This window comes from Pseudorca crassidens, chromosome 16 (genome assembly GCF_039906515.1).
Source record: "Pseudorca crassidens isolate mPseCra1 chromosome 16, mPseCra1.hap1, whole genome shotgun sequence".
NCBI classification, from domain to species: domain Eukaryota; kingdom Metazoa; phylum Chordata; class Mammalia; order Artiodactyla; family Delphinidae; genus Pseudorca; species Pseudorca crassidens.
In genome coordinates this window covers 63,685,542-63,712,928 of record NC_090311.1, presented here as the reverse complement: position 1 = coordinate 63,712,928, position 27,387 = coordinate 63,685,542, and the positions used below count along the sequence as shown (strand labels likewise).

The 27,387-nt window shown below is 40.7% G+C and overlaps 2 protein-coding genes and 1 long non-coding RNA gene across 6 annotated transcripts in view; 1 reads left to right on the top strand and 2 right to left on the bottom strand.

Moving 5' to 3' along the window:
- Positions 1 to 14,319, bottom strand: part of LOC137209292 (uncharacterized) — a 100,478-nt gene extending 86,159 nt beyond the window's left edge. Inside the window, exon 1 of the long non-coding RNA XR_010935977.1 lies at positions 14,014 to 14,319. This is a non-coding gene — a long non-coding RNA (uncharacterized lncRNA). The remainder of the gene's footprint in view (positions 1 to 14,013) is intronic.
- The window catches only part of MYPN (myopalladin), a 99,336-nt gene extending 75,110 nt beyond the window's left edge, over positions 1 to 24,226 (top strand). For all 4 annotated transcript variants that reach the window (XM_067710755.1, XM_067710757.1, XM_067710754.1 and 1 more), the window contains 8 exons: positions 1,532 to 1,753; positions 3,075 to 3,224; positions 4,567 to 4,649; positions 5,841 to 5,967; positions 7,016 to 7,223; positions 8,811 to 8,976; positions 12,178 to 12,311; positions 15,144 to 24,226. In XM_067710755.1, coding sequence (XP_067566856.1) covers positions 1,532 to 1,753; positions 3,075 to 3,224; positions 4,567 to 4,649; positions 5,841 to 5,967; positions 7,016 to 7,223; positions 8,811 to 8,976; positions 12,178 to 12,311; positions 15,144 to 15,313 — 1,260 coding nt within the window. In that variant the 3' untranslated portion in view covers positions 15,314 to 24,226. The remainder of the gene's footprint in view (positions 1 to 1,531; positions 1,754 to 3,074; positions 3,225 to 4,566; positions 4,650 to 5,840; positions 5,968 to 7,015; positions 7,224 to 8,810; positions 8,977 to 12,177; positions 12,312 to 15,143) is intronic.
- The window catches only part of LOC137209285 (phenazine biosynthesis-like domain-containing protein), a 67,261-nt gene continuing 61,859 nt past the window's right edge, over positions 21,986 to 27,387 (bottom strand). Inside the window, exon 12 of the transcript XR_010935976.1 lies at positions 21,986 to 22,115. The gene's annotated coding sequence lies outside the window, so the exon portion shown is untranslated. The remainder of the gene's footprint in view (positions 22,116 to 27,387) is intronic.

Genomic DNA, 27,387 nt, shown 5'->3' with positions numbered 1-27,387 from the left:
AGCTTGATAGAATAGGGCAGGATAGGCAATCAGAGGAATCCAGGATAAGTTCTAGATTTAGGTTAACTCGGTGCACTCAAAGTGTGGTCTTAGACCTGTGCCAGTCTGCAAGCTGTCATCTCTCCACCTTGAGTTAAGTATGGAAATTGAAAGTAACCATTAAGAAATTTCTAGAGCATTTGACAGAGAAATTTTATGTCTACTGAATATAATAATTCTGCATGCTTTTTCTATTTTATTTTTCTAGTAATTCATTTTTATTTTATTTTTCTAGTAATTCATTTATATTTTGGTTGAAAAATCTATTGAAAAAATAGGGTTTTTTTTCAGGTTGAAAAAATCTATTTTTAAAATCTGGTTTTCACCATAGGTAATGTGAAAAACACCAGCTTAACCACTTAACCAAATGGATGAAGAGTGGTGCCAGTTCCAAAGATGGGGAAGGGCAGGGTAGGAGTATCTTCCCTGGGGGACAGAAATCAAGTGCATGTTGTTTGGACCATGCTAAGCTGGTCCATGGGTGCACCCATGAGGCACCCAAGCCATGACAGAGAGTATACTGGTGGGTATATGACTCTCATGATGTAGAGTAGATCACTGGGCGTATGGGTTCTGGGGAGAGACCAGGCTGAGACACATGGATTTGGAGTCATCAGCATACAGAAGGTATCTGAAGCTGTGAGACTGGATGAGATCACCTAGAGCAGAGGAGGAAGAGCTAGTAAAGGAGACTGATAAGGACCAGCTAGGGGAAGAGAAGGAAAACCAGTAGGGTGTCATGGAAACCAACAGAAAAAAAATGTTTCAAAAAGGAGAAAGTAGCCATCTGTGTCTAATGCTATTGAAAGGTCAGGTAAGGTAAGAACAGATAAGTGACAACTTATCTGTGGATCTGGCAAATGTGAAGACCCCGACAGCAGCAATCTCAGTGGAACTGTAGGAACACAAGCCTAATTGGAGTATGTTAGTGACAGAACAGGCGACAAGGAAATGAGGCTGTAATAATAGAAAATTCTTTCAAATAGCTTCGTCGTGAGGGCAGCAGAGACACAGTGTAGGCAGACATGGGGTCAAGGGAGATTTATTCAAGACAAGTTTTCCTCAAGTATGCAGACGGGAATGTCTAGTAGAGACAGGAAGCTGGTGATGCAGGCATGTATCAGAATGCAGTTCAGAATAATTTTGCCAAAATACCACAAAGGCAGCTCTATATATTGAAATGGACACTATTAGTAGCTACAAAAATTATATTCCATCTTCATTCCATTCCCTACAATATTCTACCGGGGCTCCACGCTGAAGGTGAGGAATCAGGGTTCACTAGGACAGTTTGGGATTGTAGTAGAAACACAAATCTCCTTCAGTGCTCCATGATGAGGAACTGGAAATGGAACATGCCTGGTTTACTGAGGTTCCACAATGTAAATCTAACATTCGAATCTTAAAAAGTTTCGTCCTCACGTTGTATTGATGAACACATTCTTCCTCACCCACAGAAACTGAAATTAAAACATGTTTGCCATTTTGACAGGAGTACAAAATTTCAAGCTTTGAGCAGAGGCTGATGAATGAAATAGAGTTTCGCTTGGAACGCACCCCTGTTGATGAATCAGATGATGAAATCCAACATGATGAGATCCCCACGGGCAAGTGTATTGCTCCCATCTTTGACAAAAGACTCAAGCACTTCCGGGTCACCGAAGGCTCTCCAGTGACATTCACCTGCAAAATTGTTGGGATACCCGTCCCAAAGGTAGGGGAAGATGACCAGCCAGTTGGCCAACCAACAGTGCAAAACTATAGACAGTGCCTTCAAGAAAGTCTTACCAGACTCTAGTGCAGTATCTACAGAGGGAATGAAAATCAATACCAGAAAATTAACAAAGCCCAGGTAATCTGACTAAAAAGATACAATCAGGAATAGAATCATTAAATAGCCAGGCAAAAACAAAATCAGATAACTTATGGGTAAATTAAAATTTTTATAAAAGTTGAAAATAAATTCCTTAGTCATGATCCTCTATTTTGGGCTATTGATTCTCTCAACCATCAAACTCACCAAACTGATACTTTTCTTTCTATTTAACATCTGCTGAATATCTACAGCCTGCCTGTTGTACAAAGTGAGGTATATTTGTATTATTACTGTTAGGTTGGTAAATGCCAAAAATGTCACATCGTTATCACTGGCTGCTGAAAAATCTTATGAGTCACCAGACTTTTTGGCAGTCAGCTGAGAGAAGAATTTACACCCAGTATGTCTACAGCAGGGAATCTATCCACTCTACTTTCACAAACATTAACATGGCGTTAGTATGTATGATTAGGTAACCAGGAAAGGTAGAGAAGGGCAGCTGCAACCAGTACTTTAACTCCCCTGTCTTTGAAAGATCTCCTTGATACATGCATAACTTAACTTGAAAACTATGTATAGTTAAATTTTAGTCAGAGGAGAAATTTAGCAATTTAGCAATTGAATCCTGGCCTCATTCCATTTGGTATAATAAACGATACTATCCTTTCAAGTAAGGTCAGCTATTCTAGGCCCTGAGATCTCGGACTTCAGGAGACTTGAGTTTGTAAAAGGATAATAGGAAAAGTTCCAGGCTCCCGGTTTTAATTATTTTGCCTCTGAAGACATGTCTGGTCCTTAGGGTGGCTTTTTAAGTAATTATAAATATAATAAAAATAATCAAAAGCTTTATCTCAATCTTAAATTATACATAATTTCTTACTTAAATATTGTATATGTACAAGTGGAGGAGCATATTATACTGTCATTTGTAATATGTTTAAAAATTGTTTTCTAAGTGTTGTATAAGGGATGGGTTACTAGTTGTAGAGATGGCAATCGATCCTTGCCTTATCCTACTCCTTGTACCGTTATCCTCTAAAGATGTACAGAACAGGGACTCCCCTTGTGGTCCAGTGGTTAAGACTCCACGCTCCCAATGCAGTGGGCACAGGGTCCATCCCTGATCAGGGAACTAAGATTGTGCATGCTGCATGGTGCAGCCAAAAAAAAAAAGATGTACAGAACAGTGTATATTCTCCTTGATTATTTTTCACTTCAGGTTTACTGGTTCAAAGATGGGAAGCAGATTTCAAAAAGAAATGAGCACTTCAAAATGAGGCGAGAAGGAGACGGGACATGTTCTCTGTACATTGACTCCACCACCGGCGATGATGACGGCAACTACACCATCATGGCGGCCAACCCCCAGGTAGAGACGCAGGGTTCCACGCTGTACTGCACTCAGGAAGGAGTGGTTCATGTCATTGTGAATAAACCTTGAGAAGTGCAAGTTACTAAGGATTTCTGAGGAGAATGAATAAGGAGCATAGAGACTGTGTAACTAGAGCACAGTATCACAACTTATAAGACCACTTAGCCACTGATGGGTCACGCCACCCTTCAGCCTTTGTCAAAGGACATTAGTAGTATCTACTCACTAAGTATATGCCCCAGACCTATTGGAGTAAATCTTGTTTTGATCAACTCATTGACTCTCTTGAAGAGTCAACAAATTATTCTATCAAAGAATGATTTGCGAGCTTCCCTGGTGGCGCAGTGGTTGAGGGTCCGCCTGCCGATGGCAGGGGATGCGGGTTTGTGCCCCGGTCCGGGAGGATCCCACATGCCGCGGCGAGGCTGGGCCCGTGAGCCATGGCCGCTGAGCCTGCGCGTCTGGAGCCTGTGCTCCGCAATGGGAGAGGCCACAGAGGCCCGCGTACCGAAAAAAAAAAAAAGATTTTCTAGTTTTTGTTCTTTAGAGAATAAGCAAATTACTTGTGAATATCCCTCACTCATTAAAAAAATTTTTTTTGGTAAAAGTTGGAAAGCCATAATCTTTCACTTTCCTTTTCTGAAGAGACCAAGACTTAAAATTCCCCTTAAAGATATGGCAGGGGCTTCCCTGGTGGCGCAGTGGTTGAGAGTCCGCCTGCCAATGCAGGGGACACGGGTTCGTGCCCCAGTCCGGGAAGATCCCACATACCGCGGAGCGGCTGTGCCTGTAAGCCATGGCCGCTGAGCCTGCGCGTCCGGAGCCTGTGCTCCGCAATGGGAGAGGCCACAAAAGTGAGAGGCCCGCGTACCGCAAAAAAAAAAAAAAAAAAAAAAAAGATATGGCAGAATAAATATCTTCAACTACTACTAGAATAGGAGGTACAGAACTATAATTTCCACTCACCCACTCCTCCTATTAAAATGTTAGTTTTGAAGATAACTTCTATTGAGGAAAGTATAAAAATACTTGACCATGATCTCTGCATGTGCCTACAAATAATGCTAAATGCACAAGATTTCACATTTTTTTACATTTATGTCTGTTCATCTCTCAGCTTAAAAATGAAAGTCACAATATTCTTAAAAATCGTTTCCCCTGGAATATTAACAGTGATTTAAGGAGTTATATTGTTTTCATCCCCCCTCCAAAAAAAAAAAAAAAAAACTCATAATAGCCAAAAAGTTCATAATGTTCTGGTCCATAAGAATGTATATGTACTGAAAACATGTAGAATTGTTTTTATTTATTTTAATCTCCTTCATTTTCTGTTTCTCAGGGGAGAATCAGCTGTTCTGGCCACTTGATGGTACAAGGTTTGCCCATTCGAAGTCGACTAACAGCTGCTGGTCAGCCTCACAGGTAAAGACAGTAAGAATCTCCCTTCTCTAGCCCCTCCCAAGCAGCCACCCACCACAATGAGCACTGAAGTATCTGGTCTACAAATTGTCAACTAAAGTGTAGTCCTCCACCTGCAGCACCAGCATCACTTGGGAGCTTGTTGCAAATGCAGAATCCCAAGCCCCACCCAGACATACTGATCAGAATCTACATTTTAATAAGCTCCCCAGGTAATTCATAAGCGCATTAAATTTGAGAAGCATTGGTCCACGGCACACTTTTAATGGTTCAAAAATTGCAACCATCAGTAGCACCTGTGCACATAATATATAAATTAGACTCTCTGAATTAAATTACCTTGTCTTTAAAAAACAGAAACTGTTAATGAGTATATGTATACTGATAAAAGATTTCTGTTGTTGTTATTGTCTCCAATATAACAGTTGTCTCCAACACAGCAACTGACTTTCCTCCTCTCCAATTTTACTAATCACTAAGAAGAAAGAGCCTGGCTTTCTCTTGAGTCTTACGGTGCCACAAAGTCTTAGCAAAGCATTTCATAGTTGCTGACGTGGATGAATTACATTAGACTTACCAAAGGGACAAAAATAGTGACCCATGTTTCAGATACAGTATTTTACCACCGTTGCAACTCTACCTTCTTGTTCAGTTGTTTTTTTTTTTTTCCTTCTTCAAGAACAGCTGTTACTGTGGTCAGTCTTAACCAGTTTAAGTTCATGATCATCTTTAATGGTCTGACATAATTTATTAGCCAGGTTAAATTTTATTACTCAGAGACACAGGGATTGCAGCTGCCTTGTTCTGGGTGATAAACAGGACTTCTCTTTTGGCTCTTATTTGAGGTTCAGATTGAATACTGATTTCTTTATTCTGAAACTTCTGAACAACTGGTCAAACCCAAGGCAAGGGGAGCTGAGTCACTTAACCCAGAATGACTTCAGAGAGAAAGAAGCTAAAGCCTGTTTATTTAATTACAGATCTCACAAGATAACCCTACAGTGGGTGAGATAGCTAGTACTTTGCTTTTTACATCAGCTCCACACTATTATTTATTATCCCTTCATGGTCCAGCCACCCCCACTCCCCCAAAAAATCTTTCTCCAGGCCCGAGAGCCATGCCTAAATGTCTATACTGTGGTAAGTTTTGAAGTGGTTTCTATGCGTAATGCCTGAACATGCTTGCTGTTTTAGAGTAAGGTCCCGAGCGCAAGAAAGAGACAAAGAGCCCCTACAGGAACGATTTTTCCGACCACATTTCCTGCAGGCTCCTGGGGATATGGTAGCTCACGAGGGGCGCCTCTGTCGCCTGGACTGTAAGGTAGACTCTAGTACACCATTCTTGGTTCCAAATCTGTTCATATTTTGTATTTGTTTGTTTGTATGCACCTGTTTTTGTTTGTATTTGTTTTATGTTTGTTGTTTTTTCGGGGAAAGGGGACTGAGGAAGAGAGAGAGAGAGAGAGAGAGAGAGAGAGAGAGAGCGCACTTTTTCCCCCACAAGGTTCTTCTGGAGCATTTAATACCAGACAAAGTATTTCATAAAATCTTTAAGTGTTTATATCTTAATAAAAGTTACACTGATACTGTACCAAGTTAACTCTATGCTTGTAAAGACAACCGAAGAGGTGATGTAATTCAGACATTTTCCATATGGTACCTGGAAAGTCTTTATTACTATAAAGGCATAAGGATGATTTCTGCAACCTTGAAGTGAATTGCTGTGAGGTACAGCCTTTGAAAACACTAGAGTCATGAAAAGATGGCTCCAAGGCAGTTTATGAAAACAGAAGCTGGTTTCTCATACTACTCAACATCCATCACCTTCAGCTAGTCTACATTCTAACTCTTCCACCGGAAACTAGGTTCAGTTGGACAGTGTGAATATTTCTCAGTATGAACAGTAACTTAAGTCACCCCTTCTGTCCATAGAATGCTATGGACATTTAGACACGAATTAGTAAAGGCTTAAGGTTACGCGTTTATAGAATCCACTTCTCTAGGTGGTTCTTGCTCTCTCACTAGTTACCTAAATAATATTTGGGATTAACGTCTTCCACCCTAAAGCCTGAAAGAAACCCATGACTGGGTCCCACCCCCAAAGATTCTGATTTAATATAGTAAGTGGGCATCAGGATGGTCAAATGCTCCTCATGTGATTATGACACACAGCCGGCTTTGAGAACACTGGTTTAATGTCTGTGCCTTTCTTGGCTACCTGTTGCTTATTAGGTGTGTAAGCAATATCTCTGAAACTGATCCCACAGGCCTATTTCATCTATCTATTTAGCTTTTTAAGAATTCAGCCACCAAATAAATCTGTCTGTCATCGATCTGTCATTTGCCTCGTCTGTCCTGTTGCTTATTAGGTGAGTGGCCTGCCGCCTCCGGAGCTGACGTGGCTGCTCAACGGCCAGCCTGTGCTCCCCGACACCTCCCACAAGATGCTGGTCAGGGAGACTGGAGTCCACTCTTTGCTCATTGACCCACTCACTCAACGTGACGCAGGGACCTACACCTGTGTTGCTACCAACAAAACCGGGCAGAATTCCTTTAGTCTGGACCTCACCGTAGTAGGTAAGGTTTGCTGCTGGGACCCCTAAACGTAACTCCCTCCAAGGTGATTACAGAAACATGCAGAGCCTCTGATGTAATCCCTTAGTCCTTTGTCCCATGGAGTCTCATCTTAGTTTCTCCTTCACTGTAATAAGGGCTGTGTTTCCTATGTTGCTTTCGAAAACGTATCAGTAAGCTAAAAACATAATATGGTACTTTGTGTATATCATGCTTGAAATAAATGGTAGTCATTGTAATTACTAATTGACTATCACTAAATTCAGGTCACTTGCCCTATAGCCCATCACTCCTGGAACACTCCAGGGTCTCCCCCCACCCCAAGCTTCCATGCCTTTGCATCCGTGGTCCCTCTACGTGGAATGCCCTTCTTTGCCTAGCAACCTCCTACTCATTCTCTAAGACTTAATTCAAATGTCACCACAAAGGCACAGTGGATCCACCAGGTTACATCCTCCTCTGTTTCCATAGCACTTAGTAAAGGAGAGTCTCTTACAGCACTCATGGCTTCGGTGTAACTATTTCCCCTTTTGCCTCCCTGAAGACACCATGAGCCTCTGAGGTCAGAGATTCTGACGTTCTTCTGTGTATCTCTGACATCTGACTCAGTGCCTGGAATGTGGAAGGCACTTGAATCTGTAACTACACAACCAAACCCTTACCTTATAAGATGATGTGAACAAAACACTGTCATGTCCACAGATAAGGACAAGTCACTCTCACCTGGGAGGTGCCAGCCCCTCGGGGCAGTAGTCCAGCCAGAATTAGATTTCAGAATGTATGAAATCTTGTGCTGGGCTTTCTCCCGCTGTCTCCCTCGTATGGCCCCTGAAGGAAATCAGGGTAGCTTCAGAATGCTAATCCTCTCTCTAAGCTAGTAGCTGTCTCCTCAGTATATTTTTTTCTTTTTCTCATCCTCATCTAATTCCATCTAATTCCATCTCACCAACAGAGTAGGAAAAGCTCATTCTGCGAGGATACGGTGATTGCGGCTTTTACTCTTTTCCCACTGTTTTGCTATTGACTAGGGAACCCTGAGATACGAGGTAGCTTTGCCTTAATTGGTTCTGTGGGGGGAAAAAAAGCCTCCTTAGGAAGCATAATTTGTGTGTGTGGTTTTTTTTTAAATAGTATACTTCTTTCAACTTTTCTGTAGCTATAAAATTTTTCAAGATAAAAAGTTGAGGGAAAATTAATATATCTTCTACAAAATAAACTCCTCTAAAAAAGAAAAAAGAGATATATTTAGTACATATAATATACTGTTTCTCAAAATTTACTGCTGAGCAATAAAAGAAACTCCCTCAATTCCACACCTACCATATGCATCCCATGTGTGTGACCCAAATCCTTAAGTGTAGTCCCTCATAAGACAGGCAGAGACAGTTTCCTCATTTCTTTTTTATCAAGCTTCATTTCTGGAGCTTTTATCAAGGCAGTGATCTTCACTAAGAGGCTTGAGAAGTGTTCTAAAGAAGAGGTAAAGGTGGGTGGGGGCTCACTCTGCTAGATTCCAGAACTGTAATTTGTTTGAGGCATGGACCCCAAGGCACTTACTCTTCAAACTAGCACTGCCCTTCTCTCATTCAGCCAAAGAAGTGAAGAAAGCACCTGTAATCCTGGAGAAACTGCAGAACAGCGGCGTTCCCGAAGGCCACCCAGTGAGACTGGAGTGCCGGGTGATAGGCATGCCTCCACCTGTGTTCTACTGGAAGAAAGACAATGAGACCATCCCCTTCACCAGAGAGAGGATCAGGTACAGGCTCCACCCTCGGTCAAGTTCACCGAGGCTTGTCGGGCCGCCCAAATAACTCTGTAGCCTTTTGAATCTGGTTTCTTTCACTTAGCATCATGTATTTGTTTCACACGTTACTGTGCTTATCAAGAATTTATTCCTCTCTGTTGCTGAGGGGTAGCGCAGTGTACAGATGTCCCACAGTTTTAAAACCTTAATTTTCAAGCTTAAAAAGGTATGAGGAATTTATAAAGATAGTGCCTATTTTTTGTCATGTGTCTTCAGTCGCATTAGCACACAGAAAACCTTTTGACAGTAAAAAGCTAAAATAAAATAAAGCAAAATAAAATATTAAAGTAATACTCCTTCTCCATCCATCACGACAGGGCTGTTTTTTAAGTAACTTTAAGGATCCAGTTTCTTAAAGTGGGTGCTTTCCTTAATTTCCCCTAAGCATCCTTCATTCTTTGCCATTTTGGTTTTATGCTACAAAGGCAGCTTATGTACAGAAATTTCTACTGAGAATTATTTCTTCACAGTAAACTGAATTTGTCCTAGAAAATATTCGGTTTTACAGAATCTGGGCATCTAAAAAAGTCTATGTACATATAAGTCAGGGTTTTTCTCTGGTAAAATATAAGCAAGAACAGAGAATATTCTTGAGTTAACACTTCAGTGTAAATTAATGAAACGTGTCAAACACAGCCTGAAATTCTGATGTAATTATCTAGGGTTGCAATATGCAGTCAAGGTTAGTTAAGAACTACTGACATAGAGAAAACAGAAGGAAAGAACATGCTGATTTGCTCCTGAACTGTATTAAGCTAAATGCTGCACATGCCCATGGATATATTAAGAAATACCCCCTCCACCCTAAAGACTGCATACAAAAACTATTAGAACTGATAAACAAATTCAGCAAGGTAGCAGGATACAACATTAACATACAGAAATCTGTTGCATTTCTTTACACTAACAATGAAATATCAGAAAGAGAAAGTAAAGAAAAACAATCCGTTTTAAAATTGTATCAAAAAAAAAATAAAGTACTTAGGAATAAACCTGACCAAGGAAGTGAAAGACTTACACGCTAAGAACTATAAACGTTGATAAAGGAAACTGAAGATGCTACAAAGAAACGGAAAGATGTCCCATGCTCTTGGATATCCCAGCGTGGTATTGGCACAAAAACAGCCATATGGATCAATGGAACAGAATACAGAGCCCACAAATAAACCTACACACCTAGAGCCAATTAATCTTCGACAAAGGAGGCAAGAATATACAATGGAGAAAAGACAGTCTCTTTAGCAAGTGGTGTTGGGAAAGCTGGACAGCCGCATGTAAATCAATGAAGTTAGAACACTCGCTCACACCATACACAAAAATAAACTCAAAATGGATTAAAGACTTAAATATAAGACATGACACCATAAAATTCCTAGAAGAGAACATAGGCAAAACATTCACTGATATAAATCATACCAATGTTTTCTTAGGTCAGTCTCCCAAGGCAACACTGTAGAAATAAAAGCAAAAATAAACAAATGGGACCTAATGAAACTTATAAGCTTTTGCAGAGCACAGGAAACCATAAACAAAATGAAATGAAAACATACAGAAGGAGAGTAGATATTTGCAAACAATGTGACCAACAAGGGCTTAATTTCCAAAATATACAAACAGCTCATACAGCTCAATGTCAAAAAACAAACAACCCAATCAAAAACTGGGCAGAAGACCTAAATAAACATTTCTCCAAAGAACACAGCCAGATGCCAACAGGCACATGAAAAGATGCTCAACACTGCTAATTATTAAACAAATTCAAATCAAAACTACCTCACACCAGTCAGAATGGCCATCATCAAAAAGTCTAAAAATAATAAATGATGGAGAGGGTGTGGAGAAAAGGGAACCCTCCTACACTGTTGGTGAGAATATAAATTGGTGCAGCCACTATGTAGAACAGTATGGAGGTTCCTTTAAAAACTAAAAATAGAGCTACCATATGATCCAGCAATCCCACTCCTGGGCATATAACCAGAAAAGACAAAAACTCTAATTCAAAAGGATACATGCACTCCAATGTCCACAGCGGCACTATTTACAATAGCCAAAACATGGAAGCAATTTGAGTGTCCATCAACAGATGAATGGATAAAGAAGTTGTGGTGTATATATATATATATATATATACACACATACACACACACACACATACATACATACATACACACAATGGAATATTACTCACCCATAAAAAAGAATGAAATAATGCCATTCGCAGCAACATGGATGGACCTAGAGATTATCATACTAAGTGAAGTAAGTCAGACAGAGAAAGACAAATATCATATGATATCACTTATATGTGGAATCTAAAAAAATGATACAAATGAACTTATTTACAAAACAGAAATAGACCCACAGACATAGAAAACAAACTTAATGTTACCAAAGGGGAAAGGGTGGGGGGAGGGATAGATTAGGAGTTTAGGATTAACAGATACACACTACTATATATAAAATAGATAAACAACAAGGCCCTACTGTATAGCACAGGGAACTATATTCAGTACCTTGTAATAAATCTATAATGGAGAAGAATCTGAAAAAGTTATATGTATAACTGAATCACTTTGCTGTACACCAGAAACTAACACAGCATTGTAAATCAATGATACTTCAATTAGAAAGAAAGAAAGAAAGAAAGAGAGGGAGGGAGGGAGGGAGGGAGGGAGGAAGGGAGGAAGGGAGGAAGGAAGGAAGGAAGGAAGGAAGGAAGGAAGGAAGGAAGGAAGGAAGGAAGGAAGGAAGGAAAGAAAAGACCCCATCCACACTAACAGTCCATCCATCCCTGGACTCTCGTTTTGGTCTACTTTCCCGTAGCTTTTTAACAAAGTTCTTGTTGCAATGTCCAGCCTGGTTCGGAAAAGAGATTTTCTCTGTACTTTGGTTGTGACAAGTGGGAGTCCTCCTGGGAGGAGAATGGAGAGGGCAAGAACAGGTCTCAGCCATGGCTACCGACCCTCTTCTTTCCACCTTCAAGTTTGCCCCTGCTGCTTGCTTCCAGCTGAATCCCCTTCCCTCCTGCTAGGGTCAGGGAGGTGAGGAGAAGCACTGCACTGCCTGACTTGCTCGAGTTTCCCGGAGCCCTAAACTCGACAAAGCCGCTTCTGCCCCCAGATACAATACGGATACATTCTTTCTTTTCTCCAGCATGCACCAGGACACAACTGGGTATGTCTGCCTCCTCATTCAGCCAGCCAAGAAATCAGACGCTGGATGGTACACATTGTCAGCCAAGAATGAAGCTGGCATCGTGTCATGCACTGCCAGGTTGGATATATATGGTAAGTATAATGGCATCGGTTGATCTGTGTGGACAGGCAGCTTAAAAATCTTTTTTGGGGGAATTCTCTGGTTGTCCAGTGGTTAGAACTTGGCGCTTTCACTGACTAGGCCCCGGTTCAGTCCCTGGTCGGGGAACTGAGATCCCGCAAGCTGCACGGCGTGGCCAAAAATATCTTTTTTCTTTTAGGATAGATGTAGTATGTTTTCATAAATGAATTGGTTAGATCATATTTTAGTGCTTAAGAGATGGATTTTTTAAGTCATTTTATCCTAGTCACCTCAGGCTTTCATACACTCTTTCATTTCACTAGAAGGTTAATCTTCTTCCAAAAGAGGTTAATTTTTCTGTACTTCTAATACTAGGAATTACAACTACTTCAGAGTGTACCTGTGCTTGTACTTCTAATCACCCAGCATCTTCATGCCATCTCCTTGCCGCCATGGGTCACACACTGGAACTCCCTCCCCACTGCCTGTTATTCCCCAGTCATACCTCCACCCAGCAGAATTTTCCAGACCCTATTCATTTGTTAATTAATTCCACAAATATTTATTACTCCAATCTCACAATCAGACTAATAATAGAGAGCTGTCCTAATGATACTGATATCAGATGACTTTTGTACAGTGACTTGTAATTTATGAAATGGTACCCTAAGATCCTCCTAAACCCATGAGATTATTGTAATTGTTGTTACCCTCATTTAAATGCAGAAGAAATGCAGAGACTCAGAGAGATTAAGTGACTACAGCTGGAATGCAAATCCAGGTTTTATATCGTTCCTTTGAGCCATGTTTCTAATTTTCAAAAACACTTAACAAATTAATCTTTATTAATGTATTTGTGTACTCTACTCCTCTCTATAATTTTGACATTAACTGGTATTTTTGAAGACATATTCCTTAACCCAAAAGAGTAAACCTTTTTTCCCCCCTCTTTTAAAAGAACTAATTTGTTGGCTTAATAAGTTTCTTATTCATTACTGGTTTAACATGATTAACCAGAATAACAAATAAGAAACAGTAACTCTGCCTAGAACCTGAGGTCCCTGCTATTTATAGGTGCACCCGCCCCCCCCCCCCTTTTTCATTTTTTTGGCCGTGCCGCGCGCCATGCAGGATCTTAATTCCCCCACCAGGGATCGAACCCGTGCCCCCCTGCAGTGGAAGCGCGGGGTCTTAACCGCTGGACCGCCAGGTACCTCCTTTCTTTGGTACCATACAGGAGGGGTCTTGGCCTGCCATTTTCCCTAAGTCTAATATTTAGAGAAAATACATAGCTTTCTGGTTATCTTCCTTAATTCGTGGACTTGAAAAGAAATTCAGCCGTGAGGGACGCTGGCTCGAATGTACTTTCCCCTGGGAGGATCCGAGGAGAGACACGCCAGTGATATGTTTCTTAATCCAGGCTAATGCCTTACCATTTCACCCACTTCACCATGTCAGAAGGAAACAGGTCTCCAACTAAGAAACTCATACCAATAAGCCCTGAAACTGATGACTCTTGTCGCAGTCCTGCTCATCCGCGGCGGAGTCCCCAGTTCAGTTAGTCCTGGCTCACCTCTCCCTGGCTCCCGTCCTGATTCCACAGCACTAACAACGCGAAGCGCTGAATCCTCAGCTGGGACCGGGGAGTGGGGCAAAGCATGGAGGATTGGGGGTAAAATCAATCCCGTACGGCCTCCCGCAATCACTTCCTACCTGTCCGAGGAACGGGGACAGTAGGCATCCGTCTCTCTTCGAAAAGAGGGCTTCTAATAGTACCTGCTATCAGGTTAAGGTGTCCGAGAGAGCCAGGAAAGGCTAAGGGGCGGAGGGCGGCGGGGAGGGACTTAAACCAGTTCATGGCTGCCTTACTGAGTGCCTGCTCTCTCGTGGAATCGCTGTAAGTTTTGTCCTGTTTTGTAGCTTTCAAATTTTGATTTTATCAATTCACTTAGAGGCATTTAGATCCCGAAAAACTTATTCAAAAGAATGAAATCAACAGAGGACCCGTTTATAAGTGGGAATGCTACAAGGGTCCATAGCTTCGTAGGACGCAGAACGTCCATGTTTCCCACCTGGTGCTTCCCCTTCTCCACAGCAAGGTTCTTGGAAACCTCATGAGAAGACTGCTTGGTAATTTCTGAATCAGTGACAACACACAGGACTGAGCAAATTGGATGGATATTTCATTCAGGCCATGTTCAAGCCTAAGGATCCTGGCTGCTAAAACCAGTGTCCCTTTTGGACAGTGCTTGGTGAACGTGGAAATTCTAATATTTCCTTTTGTCCCCGAACCATGGTTGATTGCACATAAGTTACTTTTCAGTCTTCTTGCTGTAGCTCATTAGAACCTGATTAGGGCGGTAGGTAGGTGATCGCTGATTAGTATGATCAGGTGTGCGGTCAGAGGTCTGGACTCATCTTTTGGCTTCCATTTCCATAGATTTCTCATCTCCACCTTCGGAGGTGCCCTGCCTTGAGAGCCTACCGCCCTCTCTACACCGCCCTCCACCCAGCAGACTCCATGCTAGGTCAGGAGAAAATTTTGAGAAATCACCCTAGTCACCCACTGTTCCTTCTTACAGTCCCAAATTTTACTGGATTAGAATCATAGGGTTTGGAATTAGGGGATTAAAAAATCACCAGCCCAATTTCCCTCTTCCTGACAGGGAAGGAGAGATTTTATTTCTCTCTTTTACAAATGAGGCATTTCAGACCCAGATATATTTCAATGCTTTACTAAGATCCTACAGAAAGTGTTGGAATGAGCACAGAATGCACCCCTGACGTGTACCTGCTAGACTGTATTCCTTTGATTGTAACACATTATTTGGTCCATTTTCCAGCTCAGTGGCACCACCAGATCCCACCACCCATGTCTGTCCGGCCCAGTGGCAGTCGCTACGGATCTCTCACCAGTAAAGGACTTGACATTTTCTCTGCTTTCTCCTCCATGGAAAGCACAATGGTGTATTCATGCTCTTCTCGGAGTGTAGTGGAGAGCGATGAACTTTAAGAATGTCTGGGTGCCTGCTGTGTAAGGGGGTGGATTGTGGAGGGGGAAGGAAGACCAGCCAGATAAGATGGTTTCCAAGCAACTGGATTTGAGTAAGTTCCCACACTGCCCGACCTGTGGCAAGGAGAGCTTTGAGTAAGTCAGCTGGGGACTCATGCAGTCTCAGCTCAGGGAGAGATGGAGGGCTGTGCCTTTTAAGATTCCAACAAAATGAGAAGACAATACCGCCGAACCAAAGATGTCCTGCAGCTGCCATCCACTGCTTTGGGAAAAAGCTAGCATGCTTCCCTGCCCCCTGCTGTGTTGGGGTATTCAGGCCCTCCTAGGAGCAATTAGGGGTCAGATGCTTGGGCTGAGAGGAGTTGGACAGTAGTGACCTTTGAAATCACTAACTCACTAAACAATGCAAAGGAAAAAGTCAGGGGGGGTCTCCACCACCTTTCACTGATTGCATCCATAGCAGTAGTTTTGGTGGATTCATTAAATCAGCTTCTACTTAGCACTAGGAGTCTGTGCCATACAACTCACATACATGGAGAAGCACTTTTGATTTGCTTACCCTGGGTGTACTGAGCCACATAATAAAGTGCCAAAATGTGATTGAGATACCAAAAAAAAAAAATCACTGGAACACTAAATATTGCACAGTGCACTTATTCTATAGCCAAAACAGGGACCCACCACCCTGCCTGTACCATTTTCTTTTGGATACAATGGTGAGTGGTTTTTTTTCTGACTATATATATATATATATATATATATATATATCCCTAGGCTCTAGAACTAAAGGGTTGTTAATAAACCAAACAGAAGGAAATCTTCTGCGGGGTCACTTTTAAAACTACAAGCTTCAGTTGCCACTTGCAAAAATATTCAGGCATCATCATCATCTGCCCAAAGAATATTGGCTCTCCCGCTTCTCCCCTTGCCCCAAAAGTCTGCAAGTATATGAAGCAGTGAGAAAGGAAGAAATGCAAACTAGAAGAGGAAGTGATGGGAGAGTGGTTTTTGTTTTTTCATTTGCCCGAGCAAAGCAGTGGCTGTAGAAGGAGACGTCTTTAATAGTTGTGAACTGCTTTGAGATCATTAGTCAAATTGCATTTTCTATACAGAAAATATTATGCTAACTGAGAAACTGGGAGGGACAGGGAATGTGCATCTTTATTCTAACCCACTAATTCAAAACCTGCCTCTCCACTTAAGGAATTTTTAGACTTAAGTTCACTGTGATATCCCAGTGCCTAGAAGAGTGCTTAGCACAAAGTAGACATTCGATAACTATTTGTTGGATGAATGAATCTTATATTAGAGAAATCTACAATGTATGCACCAGTCAAAAAATTGCCCTAGGGATGGTCATCACGGCACGGTTTGCTCCAGATTCACCAGGGAAATGAATTGGAGTGTCTGTTACCAACTCCTTGTGCCCAAGTCCTTGGTGTTCTCTGAGCCAGACATCCTCAGCTGGCATCTTACTCAAGTGAACAAATAGTAATTGCTTAGAAAGGCTTGAAATTTTCTTCACTTCAAGGCAAGGATTTCCAGTATAAAAATAAATTCATTCACTCAAAAAATCATTTGTGTGTCCACTCTGTATAAGATGCTATGCTAGAGACTATGGGCCATACACAAATATGATAAGACACAGTCCCTGCCTGCAGAAAGCTTACAATCTAGTGGGGGAGGTAAGAAAAAAGGCATGTCAAGTGCTGCTTCTTTGGCCAAAAGTCTATTTTTTATTAAAGGGAAGTTTCTAGTACTCTTTACCCTGTATTTTTCCTGACTCTAAAATCATCTTAATTATTTTCAATCTTTATTTCTTAATTAAATAAAAAACCATAAGTTACATCCTTAAGAAATAAAGATTTCAGCCAATTATTTAGCAGAATTATTAGACTTTTTCCTTTCTTATGTATGCAGGAACAATAGTAAAAGTATAGGCAACTGTAATGAAATTGAATGCATTCCATACAGAATGCACCCTGTAAAATATTCTGTTTCTATATTGGCTTCTATTATCAAATCTCTTTATGACCAAAGAGCATTTTCTAACTCCAGGATTGCTTCTCCACAGTTGGACACCCAACCTCCTCATCACATCTATTAATGTAAACTCTAGACAGTCTCCTATGAGAGGATATTCTTCATCTCTCTATGTATTCGCTTTCTGAATTTTTTTTTTCTGAATCTTTTTTATTTGTTGTTTTACAGTGTTCAACAGTGAACTATGATAAATACTACATTTGGCCACTAGATGGCACTGTCGAACCTAAAATATAACAAGCTTTAAAATTCCTCGAATTTGAACTTCCGGATTATGTTACAGGAAAGTTTCTCAACCTCAGCACTCTTGACATTTGGGGCTGGATAATTCGTTGTTGTGAGGGACTATCCTGCACGCTGGAGGATGTTTAGCAGCATCCTTGGCTTCTACTCACTGGATGCCAATAGCAGGGCAACCCCTCCCCAAGTTGTGGCCACCCGAAATGTCCCCAGACATTGCCATATATTCCCCGGGAGGCAGGATCCCCTTTGTTGAGAACTAGTGTGTTGAACAAATCCAAATTCTATTGGAATTCAATTACAACGAGGAATACTTATATAAGAAATTTTAGTTCTGCTGGATATGTGTGGACTCAACACATCCAAAATCAGATTCATCATCTTCCCTTTCATAAACCATTCATCATCCTAGTTTAATGATTTCTATTAATGGCACCATCACAGTCCTAGTAATCTAAATAAAGAGCATCCAAGTCATTTTTTGCTTCCTCTAATCAACTGACAAATCATGTTAATTCTAACTCGATTATTTCTTTTATATTCAGGCCTTCTTTCTGTCCCCCCGTGGTTCCCCAGTTCAGACTTTCATTACTCTCTTAATTTCCCTCAATTCTTCTGACTTCAACCATAATAAGAGACTTCTAATTGGTCTTCCTGCCTCTAGTCCTGCTTTTTCTCCCACTCAAATCTAGCTGAGATCTCAGCATCAGATCATTCTTCCTGAAGTACTGCTCCAATCATATCATTCCCCAATTTTCGAACCCCCAGTGGCTCCTTGGAGCCAACCCAGGCCAGCTGTTCTGTCCTGTGCTACTCAAGCCTTGCTTCAATATGATCCCAAAGCTTTTCATCCATTACTCAGAAAACACACCCAGTGCATCAGCAAAGTTAACACAGGCCTCAGCTTTCCAGCCACATGGCTCTTTTTTGCCTCCAGCTGGAAGGCTTTCTCCCCAATCCCCACCTACAGAAATCTTACCTGTTCCTTAAACATCTCAAATGCTACTTTACTGCCTCTATGAAATATTTTCTGACCCCCCCCCAGACCCCAATAAAATGTAATTCTACTTTTTTTGAAATCTTATAGCAAATTTCTTGAGTCTGGAAAAAGAGAAGATGAATTTGTATAGTATTTTATATAAAACACAGCCTCTATATACCTGCCTGACTCTCCCCTTGCACTAGCCCAGTCTTGCCTGCACTAGATTTTAGCTATTTGTTAGTAAGGACTGTGTCAAAAGTTTGCCTTATACAGAGTAGGCACTCAATAAATATTTATTGACCTAAATTGGACTTTAAAATTCTATGTAAGTCAGTATGTTTCCATATAAAATGAATTGAGTCTAGAGCAGTGGTTTTTAACCTTGGCACACTAGAATCTCCTGGGGACCTTTTAAAAATCCCAATAGCCATGCCACAACCCCAAATCACTGTCATAAGTTCTGGGGTTCTGGCATAGGCATCAGTATTTTTAAAGCTTCCCAGGTGATTCCAATGAGCAAGTGAGATTGAGAAGAATCATTTTATTACCATGATTTGATCACAGAACTTACCCTAAAAGATCCGAAGGGCTGCAGATAGCATAGGCTGTAGCGTCGGCGTCAGTGAAGAATGTACTTCCTCCTTGTTGCACGTGCAGTGCATGTCTGGAAAGTAGAAATAAACATGCACTTTGGCCTTATTAGACCCTACTATTTTGCACTACACTTGTTGCACATGCAGCATTCATGAAGCCCTCGGAGAAATCTCCAAAACTGCAAAAATGGCCCGGGGAAAGAGGGAAAGTTGGTACAATCCTTCTGGCCCTTTTTTCAAAAAGCTATGCAGATCTCATAAGGACCCTTCTTTCCAAACAAGTGAAGGGCTTTTCATAACTTGGTTAATCATGGAAATGGGGATCAGAGGGAAAATGGAGAAAGAAAATTCAGCATTAAAACCAAACCGCCGGACTTCCCTGGTGGCACAGTGCTTAAGAATATGCCTGCCAATGCAGGGACACAGGTTCGAGCCCTGGTCCAGGAAGATCCCACATGCCATGGAGCGACTAAGCCCATGTGCCACAACTACTGAAGCTGGCGTGCCTAGAGCCCATGCTCCGCCACAAGAGAAGCCACCGCAATGAGAAGCCTGCACACCAAAATGAAGACCCAATGCAGCCAAAGATAAATAAATTAATTAATTAAAAAAAAAAAAACCAAACCGCCAAGCAGCTAATAGAAGAAAGACTACTTCCTCCTTTTTTGTGTCTACATGTCCAAGCTACAGTGTCTGAGGTCCTTTCTGCTTCTATCCCCATTCCGTGTTTTTCTCTGAGATGCCCTGTGCCCCATGTTCTGTAACCCCCCCATGCTGTAACCCATCCCCTCACCGCTTCCCCACAACCTGCCAACATGCCTCATGCTCCAAAATGACCTAACTCCTGTTCCATGCATCTTGGCTTAGGGGTCAGAAGAAAGCAGTCCAATCGAACAAATCCTGAATGCCTGAGAGTCTAACTTCACAGAGGAGCTGAGCTTTTAAAAGCAGTTGCTTCCTTACTTCCATCAACTTCTAATAGATGGAACTGCTGACAAAAGGAAAAAAAAAAAAAAAAATCAGGCCGGGAGGGGAGGTCTAGAAAACTGAGTCAGACATCCAAGTTATTCTGGTTGATCACAGCCTCCTCCTGTCCTCTTCCTCCCTACACACTCCCAAAGAACCTTCCAAGCTGAGATCCTGGCCTGAGTCTGTTTGTATATGGGCTATTTATAAGTTGGTTGTAAACTCAAAGGCAAATTTACTCATAATGACCTTTATTCAAGGTCCCTTCAGGGGTAACCTGGACTCAAAGTATTTCCACTTACGGTCGAGTTGAAAATCACTGGGCCTCACCAGGAAGATGAACAGATACTTAGATTGCAATAGAGCTTGTTGAAGTCCTTTTCACCACTGATTGTCTTTTCTTGTTTTAAGTGGATCAATATTTCAGAAAGTTAATTACTGAAGCATTGCTTGAAGAATGCCAAGCATCTTCTAAACTTTGACAATGCAGTGGTCATCAGTATGCTAAAAAAAAGTTGCTACTACCATGTTTTTTAAAAAATCTGTGCGATGCAAAAAAAATGCATATTTGTTAAAAATATGTTTGCCTCCTTTTTCTGCCTAATTATATTAGTTAGCATACTTGGTGCTATAGAACCATAAACAGGCTGTTTTTTGTTCGTATTTAAGTAATGGCCACTTCAAACTCCGAAGAGCAATAGCCTTGAAATTGCAAGAAATAGAGAAAGAACACACTTTTCAATCCTCTGAGAATTGTGCCATAAATGCTGAGTGTAAGCAATAAAGAAAATTGCTATACTGTAGAGGCATATATACTAATTTGCTAAAAGATTTAACATACAAGTGAGTAGAAAATGTTTCCCTAATAGTAAAAACTAAAATATTTCAACATTATTTGACAATAAATATTTGACAGTTGACATAAATGGGCATTTTTCTTTAAAATGCAGAAAACAGTGCTAGTTTCCAGGTTTAAAGATTGGTTTTTTTTGATGATGATTGAACTGATTTTTTAATGTACAAATACATATATTCGATACTTAAAAGAGATTTTTTAAATTATTCAAATTGTAAAAATTACCACATATGTTATAACCTGGTCAGATATCTCTAAAGGAACAGAAAGATAACTGGGTTTTAGTCTTCCTAAAATATCCAGCAAGTCCAGTAAACTTCTCATAGAATGTTTTTTACTTTCTAAGATAAAAATTCGTTCTACCTCCTAACTGAAAACAGGGACACATTAAAATGAAACTTAAAGATGGGAAAGATGGGGGTGGCAGGGTGGGGGATGCTTGACCAGTTTCGATTGGAAATGAATGGAGTTACAAGTATAGTTTTCTTACAATAAGAAGTACTTTAATGCACACTAAGAAACATGAATGATTTTCACATAATGTGGTAAGAATGAATTGCTCAATGTTCCAAAATTCCAAAGAACCTGATGTTTCTACACATATTCAGTGAGTTATCTGCAAACTGGAGACAGATTCCTATAATTTCCCCACAATTAGTGGGGCAAGAATCCAGTGAACTAACTACATTCTAGTATTGACCACAGCAGTCATTACCAAAAGATTACTAAATGTATGTGCACACAGTATAAACAGTTTTACCGTTTTGGGGTTTTTTTTTGGCTGCGTTGGGTCTTCGTTGCTGCGCGCGGGCTTTCTCTAGTTGTGGAGAGCGGGGGCTACTCTTCATTGTGGTGCGTGGGCTTCTCATTGTGGTTGCAGAGCACGGGCTCTAGAAGCACAGGCTTCAGTAGTTACAGCATGCAGGCTCAGTACTTGTGGCTCGCGGGCTCTAGAGCGCAAGCTCAGTAGTTGTGGCGCACGGGCTTAGTTGCTCTGCAGCATGTGGGATCTTCCCAGACCAGGGCTTGAACCCGTGTCCCCTGAATTGTCAGGCGGATTCTTAACCACTGCACCACCAGGGAAGTCCCGTTTTACTGTGTATTTTAAGGAGAGGTAAAACCCTGAAATAATTCAAATGAGATAATTTGAGTGCAACTGTATTTTTTAATGCACACTGGTTAATTAACTTTTACTTTCTCAGTATTTTGATTTCAGAGGTACCATATCCTCTTTTCTGATTAAATTTCACTTATTTTTTCCAAGCTTTAGCATTAAGTTTCATGACCTACTCTTCTCTCTCATTATCTTCCTGTCAAGATAAAAATCTATAAAACATTTAATAGCATTCGGAGAGCTCCTTATGTCTAGGAATTCTCAGGTGAAGTCCAATAGGGATTTTAATCATTCAGATGAATTTCAGATACGTTCTCTAATTTGGTTATAACTCTGGAGTCTCTGTTTCTTTATCTGTGAAATAAACAAAATATCTGAGACTTTCCCAGGATGGAGGGTAGGATAAATAAATACTTAGGAAGTTTACTGTAGAGACCCTTTAAAAAAGTGATAGCAGGGGTTTTTTCAATCCAAAGAAAATGGTAAAAATATTTTTCTCCAAAGTAAGTAGTTAATTTGTTTAACAAGTTCACATTTCTTCCCGGTCCCACTACTTTGTATTTCCTGAGAAGGGTAGTACACAGTGGGGGAATTTCTTCTTCCAGGATGCTATGTGTGAAGAATCTAGGGGTAAGACCGGGAATAAAGACACAGACCTACTAGAGAATGGACTTGAGGATATGGGGAGGGGGAGGGGTGAGCTGTGACGGGGTGAGAGAGTGGCACGGACATATATACACTACCAAACGTAAAATAGATAGCTAGTGGGAAGCAGCCGCATAGCACAGGGAGATCAGCTCGGTGCTTTGTGACCACCTAGGGGAGTGGGATGGGGAGGGTGGGAGGGAGGGAGACGCAAGAGGGAAGAGATATGGGAACATATGTATACGTATAACTGATTCACTTTGTTATAAAGCAGAAACTAACACACCATTGTAAAGCAATTATACTCCAATAAAGATGTAAAAAAAAAAAGATGCTATGTGGTTGAAAAAAATCTGGAGAAAAATTAAATAAATTCAAGAAATATCCTATCTGCTTTCTACAAGCAGATTCCAGGGAAATTTATTTCAACATAGGCAGAATAGCCTAAGGGAACTCAGAGTCCTGCGTCTATGATCAAAGCTAGTGGAAATAATGACTCCGCAGTGCACAGAGAAATAGCAAGAGAGTCCCTGTATTCCTTTCTGGATCACGCACTTCAGGACAACTCCATTGTACTTCTTCTACAACTTCATTGTACTTCTCTAGGCTCTAATGAAGAAATATTCCATACTAGCATGTCATTAGCCTTATGGTGAAATGAATCAACCTTAGGATAACAGATGGATACGGACCCTCAAAAATGAACATATCCTTTGGTCTCTGTTTTCAAATTCTTAGCTACATCAAGTCTGAATTTAAACTCCATGATTCATTTCAGCCATGAGAACTGACAAAGTTCTTGTGTCCGAAGGCATGTGCACACACACACCAACACACACACACACCCATAGCTAACAGTTCAATCATGGTCAAGGGACACATCTTATGCTCTTCCTTTCTCTTCCTGCATGAGTTCTTTCCACTTGAAAACACACCAGGCCCCAGAAGGCTTACAAACATGATATGCTTCCATCTCAGGAAGCTAGAGTCAACTTATTTTCTAAAGTACCTTTTTGGTTATTGAAATCCTAATGGAAAAACTATTTTAGTAACCATTTTGAAATGTGTGAACTATATAAACTGTATATTTCGTCTCTATTACTAGAAAGCAATGAATGGATCTTGGCTTTTATTCCTTTCCTCTGCATCGTGCATGTTAGATATTCTTTGGAAATGAAAACCAATGATCGCTTAAGCCAAAATGTTTGTGAGCATTTACTGTGTCTTTCTCCAGGAAGTATATGGCATTGTATTCCAGTAGCCCACATCATCTCCATGACACCCGTTGCTGTTTCCTAGTTGTGTTTTCTTAAAGATTTATTGGAGGTTGTGTTTTGTTTGGAAACTTTGCAATTAGAAAAAGAAAAATTAAGAACCAGTATTTAATTCAACCTGGATGTTTTAAAGAGCAATTTAGAGGATGTGATGGACTGTTTCTTTATTCATTAAATAAAATTTTATTTATTCTCAGTTAGTTACTGGGTATGATTTGTGTTTTGGTCCCAGACTTTGTTATGTGAGATGGGTAAGTTCTTGCTCTCAGTAGTTTTTTTTCGGCTTGGGTATTTTGGGGGTACACTACCAGTTTGAAACAGCCATCCAAAAGTCCTGCGTTAATTCAATAAAACACTCGTTAAAGCTTGCACCCTCTAGTATATTCATGATCAGAGCAAGGAATGGGTATACATGTGAAAAGGTTGGTCATATATTTATGGTCTTATAAGTGCTTTGAAATCTCTGTCACCCACAGGCAGCAAAAAGAGATATCTTTAGTGAAACCTAAGCAGAGAGCAGAGCAAAATTCAATCCAAAATAACACTTTGCTTTTACTCTAAGATGGCAAAATTTAAGTAGTGAACTGAGCCTTAACTGTTGAATCCTGTAGCGCTGTTACCCACAACCCAAATACATTCCATCTGGCTCATATCCAGCAGAAATGTTAGATCTTCATTAATATAATGGTCACCTCATTAACTAAGAAATTGGGTGTAACTGGATGTTAAGAAAGATAGCCTAATCCTTCTTAAGATCTGCAAATACAAAGATTGTGACAACAATATAGTCAGTTTTTGGTAACAAGGTTAATGGTGTCATAGTAGATATTGTTTAATTAAGCAGTTCTCAACCCCATCAGCCAGTTAGCATCACCCGGAGAGTCCTGAAAAAATATGTATGCCTAGGCCTCACCTCAGAGCAGTTAAATCAATTCTTGAACGGGGGGCCCCAGATTTGGTATGTTTTTCAAGACTCCCTACCTGAGATTCTAATGAGCAGTCTGGGTTGAGAACCACTAGCTTAGACGGCCTTTCCCATCTTGATAGCCCCATTCACTTGTATAGGGTTCTTCAAGACTTCTGACCCTGGGGTTTGGCCTCTACCTGCAGCTGGCACCTAGGGAGAGCCCACATATAATAACTAATGGGACTCAAACCCTGCCTGGGAGTGGGTCTTCTTTTGTTACTTAATATCTCTTAGGAGCTCTTATGGTACATATTCCCGATACTCTACAGTTGAAGCATTCAGCTGCACTGTTCAGGGCGGCTTACTGATTAGTACATGTGTATTCTTCTTGGCTGCCTACACAAGGACAAGGATGATGTTGAAGAAGGCAGGGTATGGGTAGATGCTTGATAACATTTGTTGATTTCTTAAGAAAAGGAAGCCCTAATAAAAGAATATTTTTGAATTTCAATGTGTTCAATGTGTTATGAAACTAGAAAGAACAGATTTTCAAAGGCGAGACAATATAGTATATTGTAGCAACTTTTAGGTTGCTTGGTAATCTAAATTCTGTTATGTATAGTAATAAGTGAACCTTAACTCCACAAATATTTTACATTTGTTTTATCCAAGCTCCTAATCCATAAACCATGATGGATTCCCCAACATACAGTTTGAGGAGTTTTATCATAGATTGGGTTTGATCACTGAGACCCATTTACTTTTCCCTCAAATATCTTTCAGGAAAAAATAGTACATCAAGTGGGGTGGAAAGCTTAGGAATTTGGTAAGAGTTAAGTTGCTTCCAGAGATTTCCAAACCACAGAAATGGGCAACTAAAAGCATAACAGTTAGCAGATTCCCACTCTTTGGGGGGAATGGGGATGGGGGAGAAGAGGCATAGGATTAGAATAGCATCATTTTAATTAAATTGTTTGATTTCATTAAGAAGTAGACACAGATGTAGAGAACAAATGTATGGATACCAAGGGGGAAAGGGGGCGGTGGGAGGAATTAGGAGATTGGGATTGACACATATATACTATTGATACTAGGTATAAAATAGATAACTAGTGAGAACATTCTGTATAGCATGTTATCTACTTAATGTTCCCTCTTAGTTCCCTCTACTTACAGGGAACTCTACTTAATGCACTGTGGTGACCTAAATGGGAAAGAAATCCAAAAAAGAGGGGGTAGGGCTTCCCTGGTGGCGCAGTGGTTGAGAGTCCACCTGCCGATGCAGGGGACATGGGTTCGTGCCCTGATCAGGGAAGATCCCACATGCCGCAGAGCGGCTGGGCCTGTGAGCCATGGCCGCTGAGCCTGCGCGTCCGGAGCCTGTGCTCCGCAACGGGAGAGGCCACAACAGTGAGAGGCCCGCGTAACGCAAAAAAAAAAAAAAAAAAAAAAGAAAAGAGGGGGTATATGTATATGTATAGCTGATTCGTTTTGCTGTACAGTAAAAACACAAAGTTGTAAAATAACAATACCCCAATAAAGATTAACTTAAAAAAAAGAAACTGCTGTTAAAGTGATAAGCAAATATATATATTGCATGTTTATCCCTGTATGGTTCTCTTTTGCAGGGTATTTACAGTCCAGAGAGAGGAATGTACACCCTACCTAAAAAAAGGACTAACCATCTGAATACATCTGTGAGATCCTCTCTGATTAACACATTCTATTTTAACACTGATTTTATTTCATTCTACAAACTCCAGAAACTTATTGGGGCTACTAATGAAGCATTTTAAGTATAAATAAGTAGAGTATTGTGCCCAAATAGTGAGGAAGGCAGGTGCCCTTAGGGGTGCCATAGCCCCAGTACCCACTGCAGAGTGGAGTAGGACCAGAAAGTGGTCTGGGCATCATCACTTCTAGAGCCGTGTTATCTGCTGGAACTATAATGTCTTCTAAGAGCTGCTGAAGTCAAGAGGTTAAACATTTTATTTTCTAATTTGCACCGAGGAAGGAAAGTCCTGAGGACACCTCAGTTTCTTATTAACAGATATCAGAAGGAAAGGGAAATTCATCATTAGTCTCTCAATGGATTTCTAGTGATACACTTGTGATTTTGTAAGTTTTAGTTTATGGGGAAGATACTTCTGCTCATTACAAACCAAAAGGATTTTGATAATCAGGGATAACTAAGAAAGTAAAAAAATTTGATGAAGACTTTGTAGATAAACTGCAAATAGGTGGCTGTGCCTTGATGTTAGGTGTTGGAACACATAATAAAAGGGTTTGGGAAATACTGCTTTTGTTGACTTGTGACAAGTTCCAAATGCATAGAGCCTTGCTTTTTCCAATTATTAGCAAGACATTCTCCCAAAAGCGTGCAGTGCTGTTGACCAAGTCGTTCTTTACATTAAGGACTTGGTTTATTCATCCAATGGTTAAGCAAATTTATAA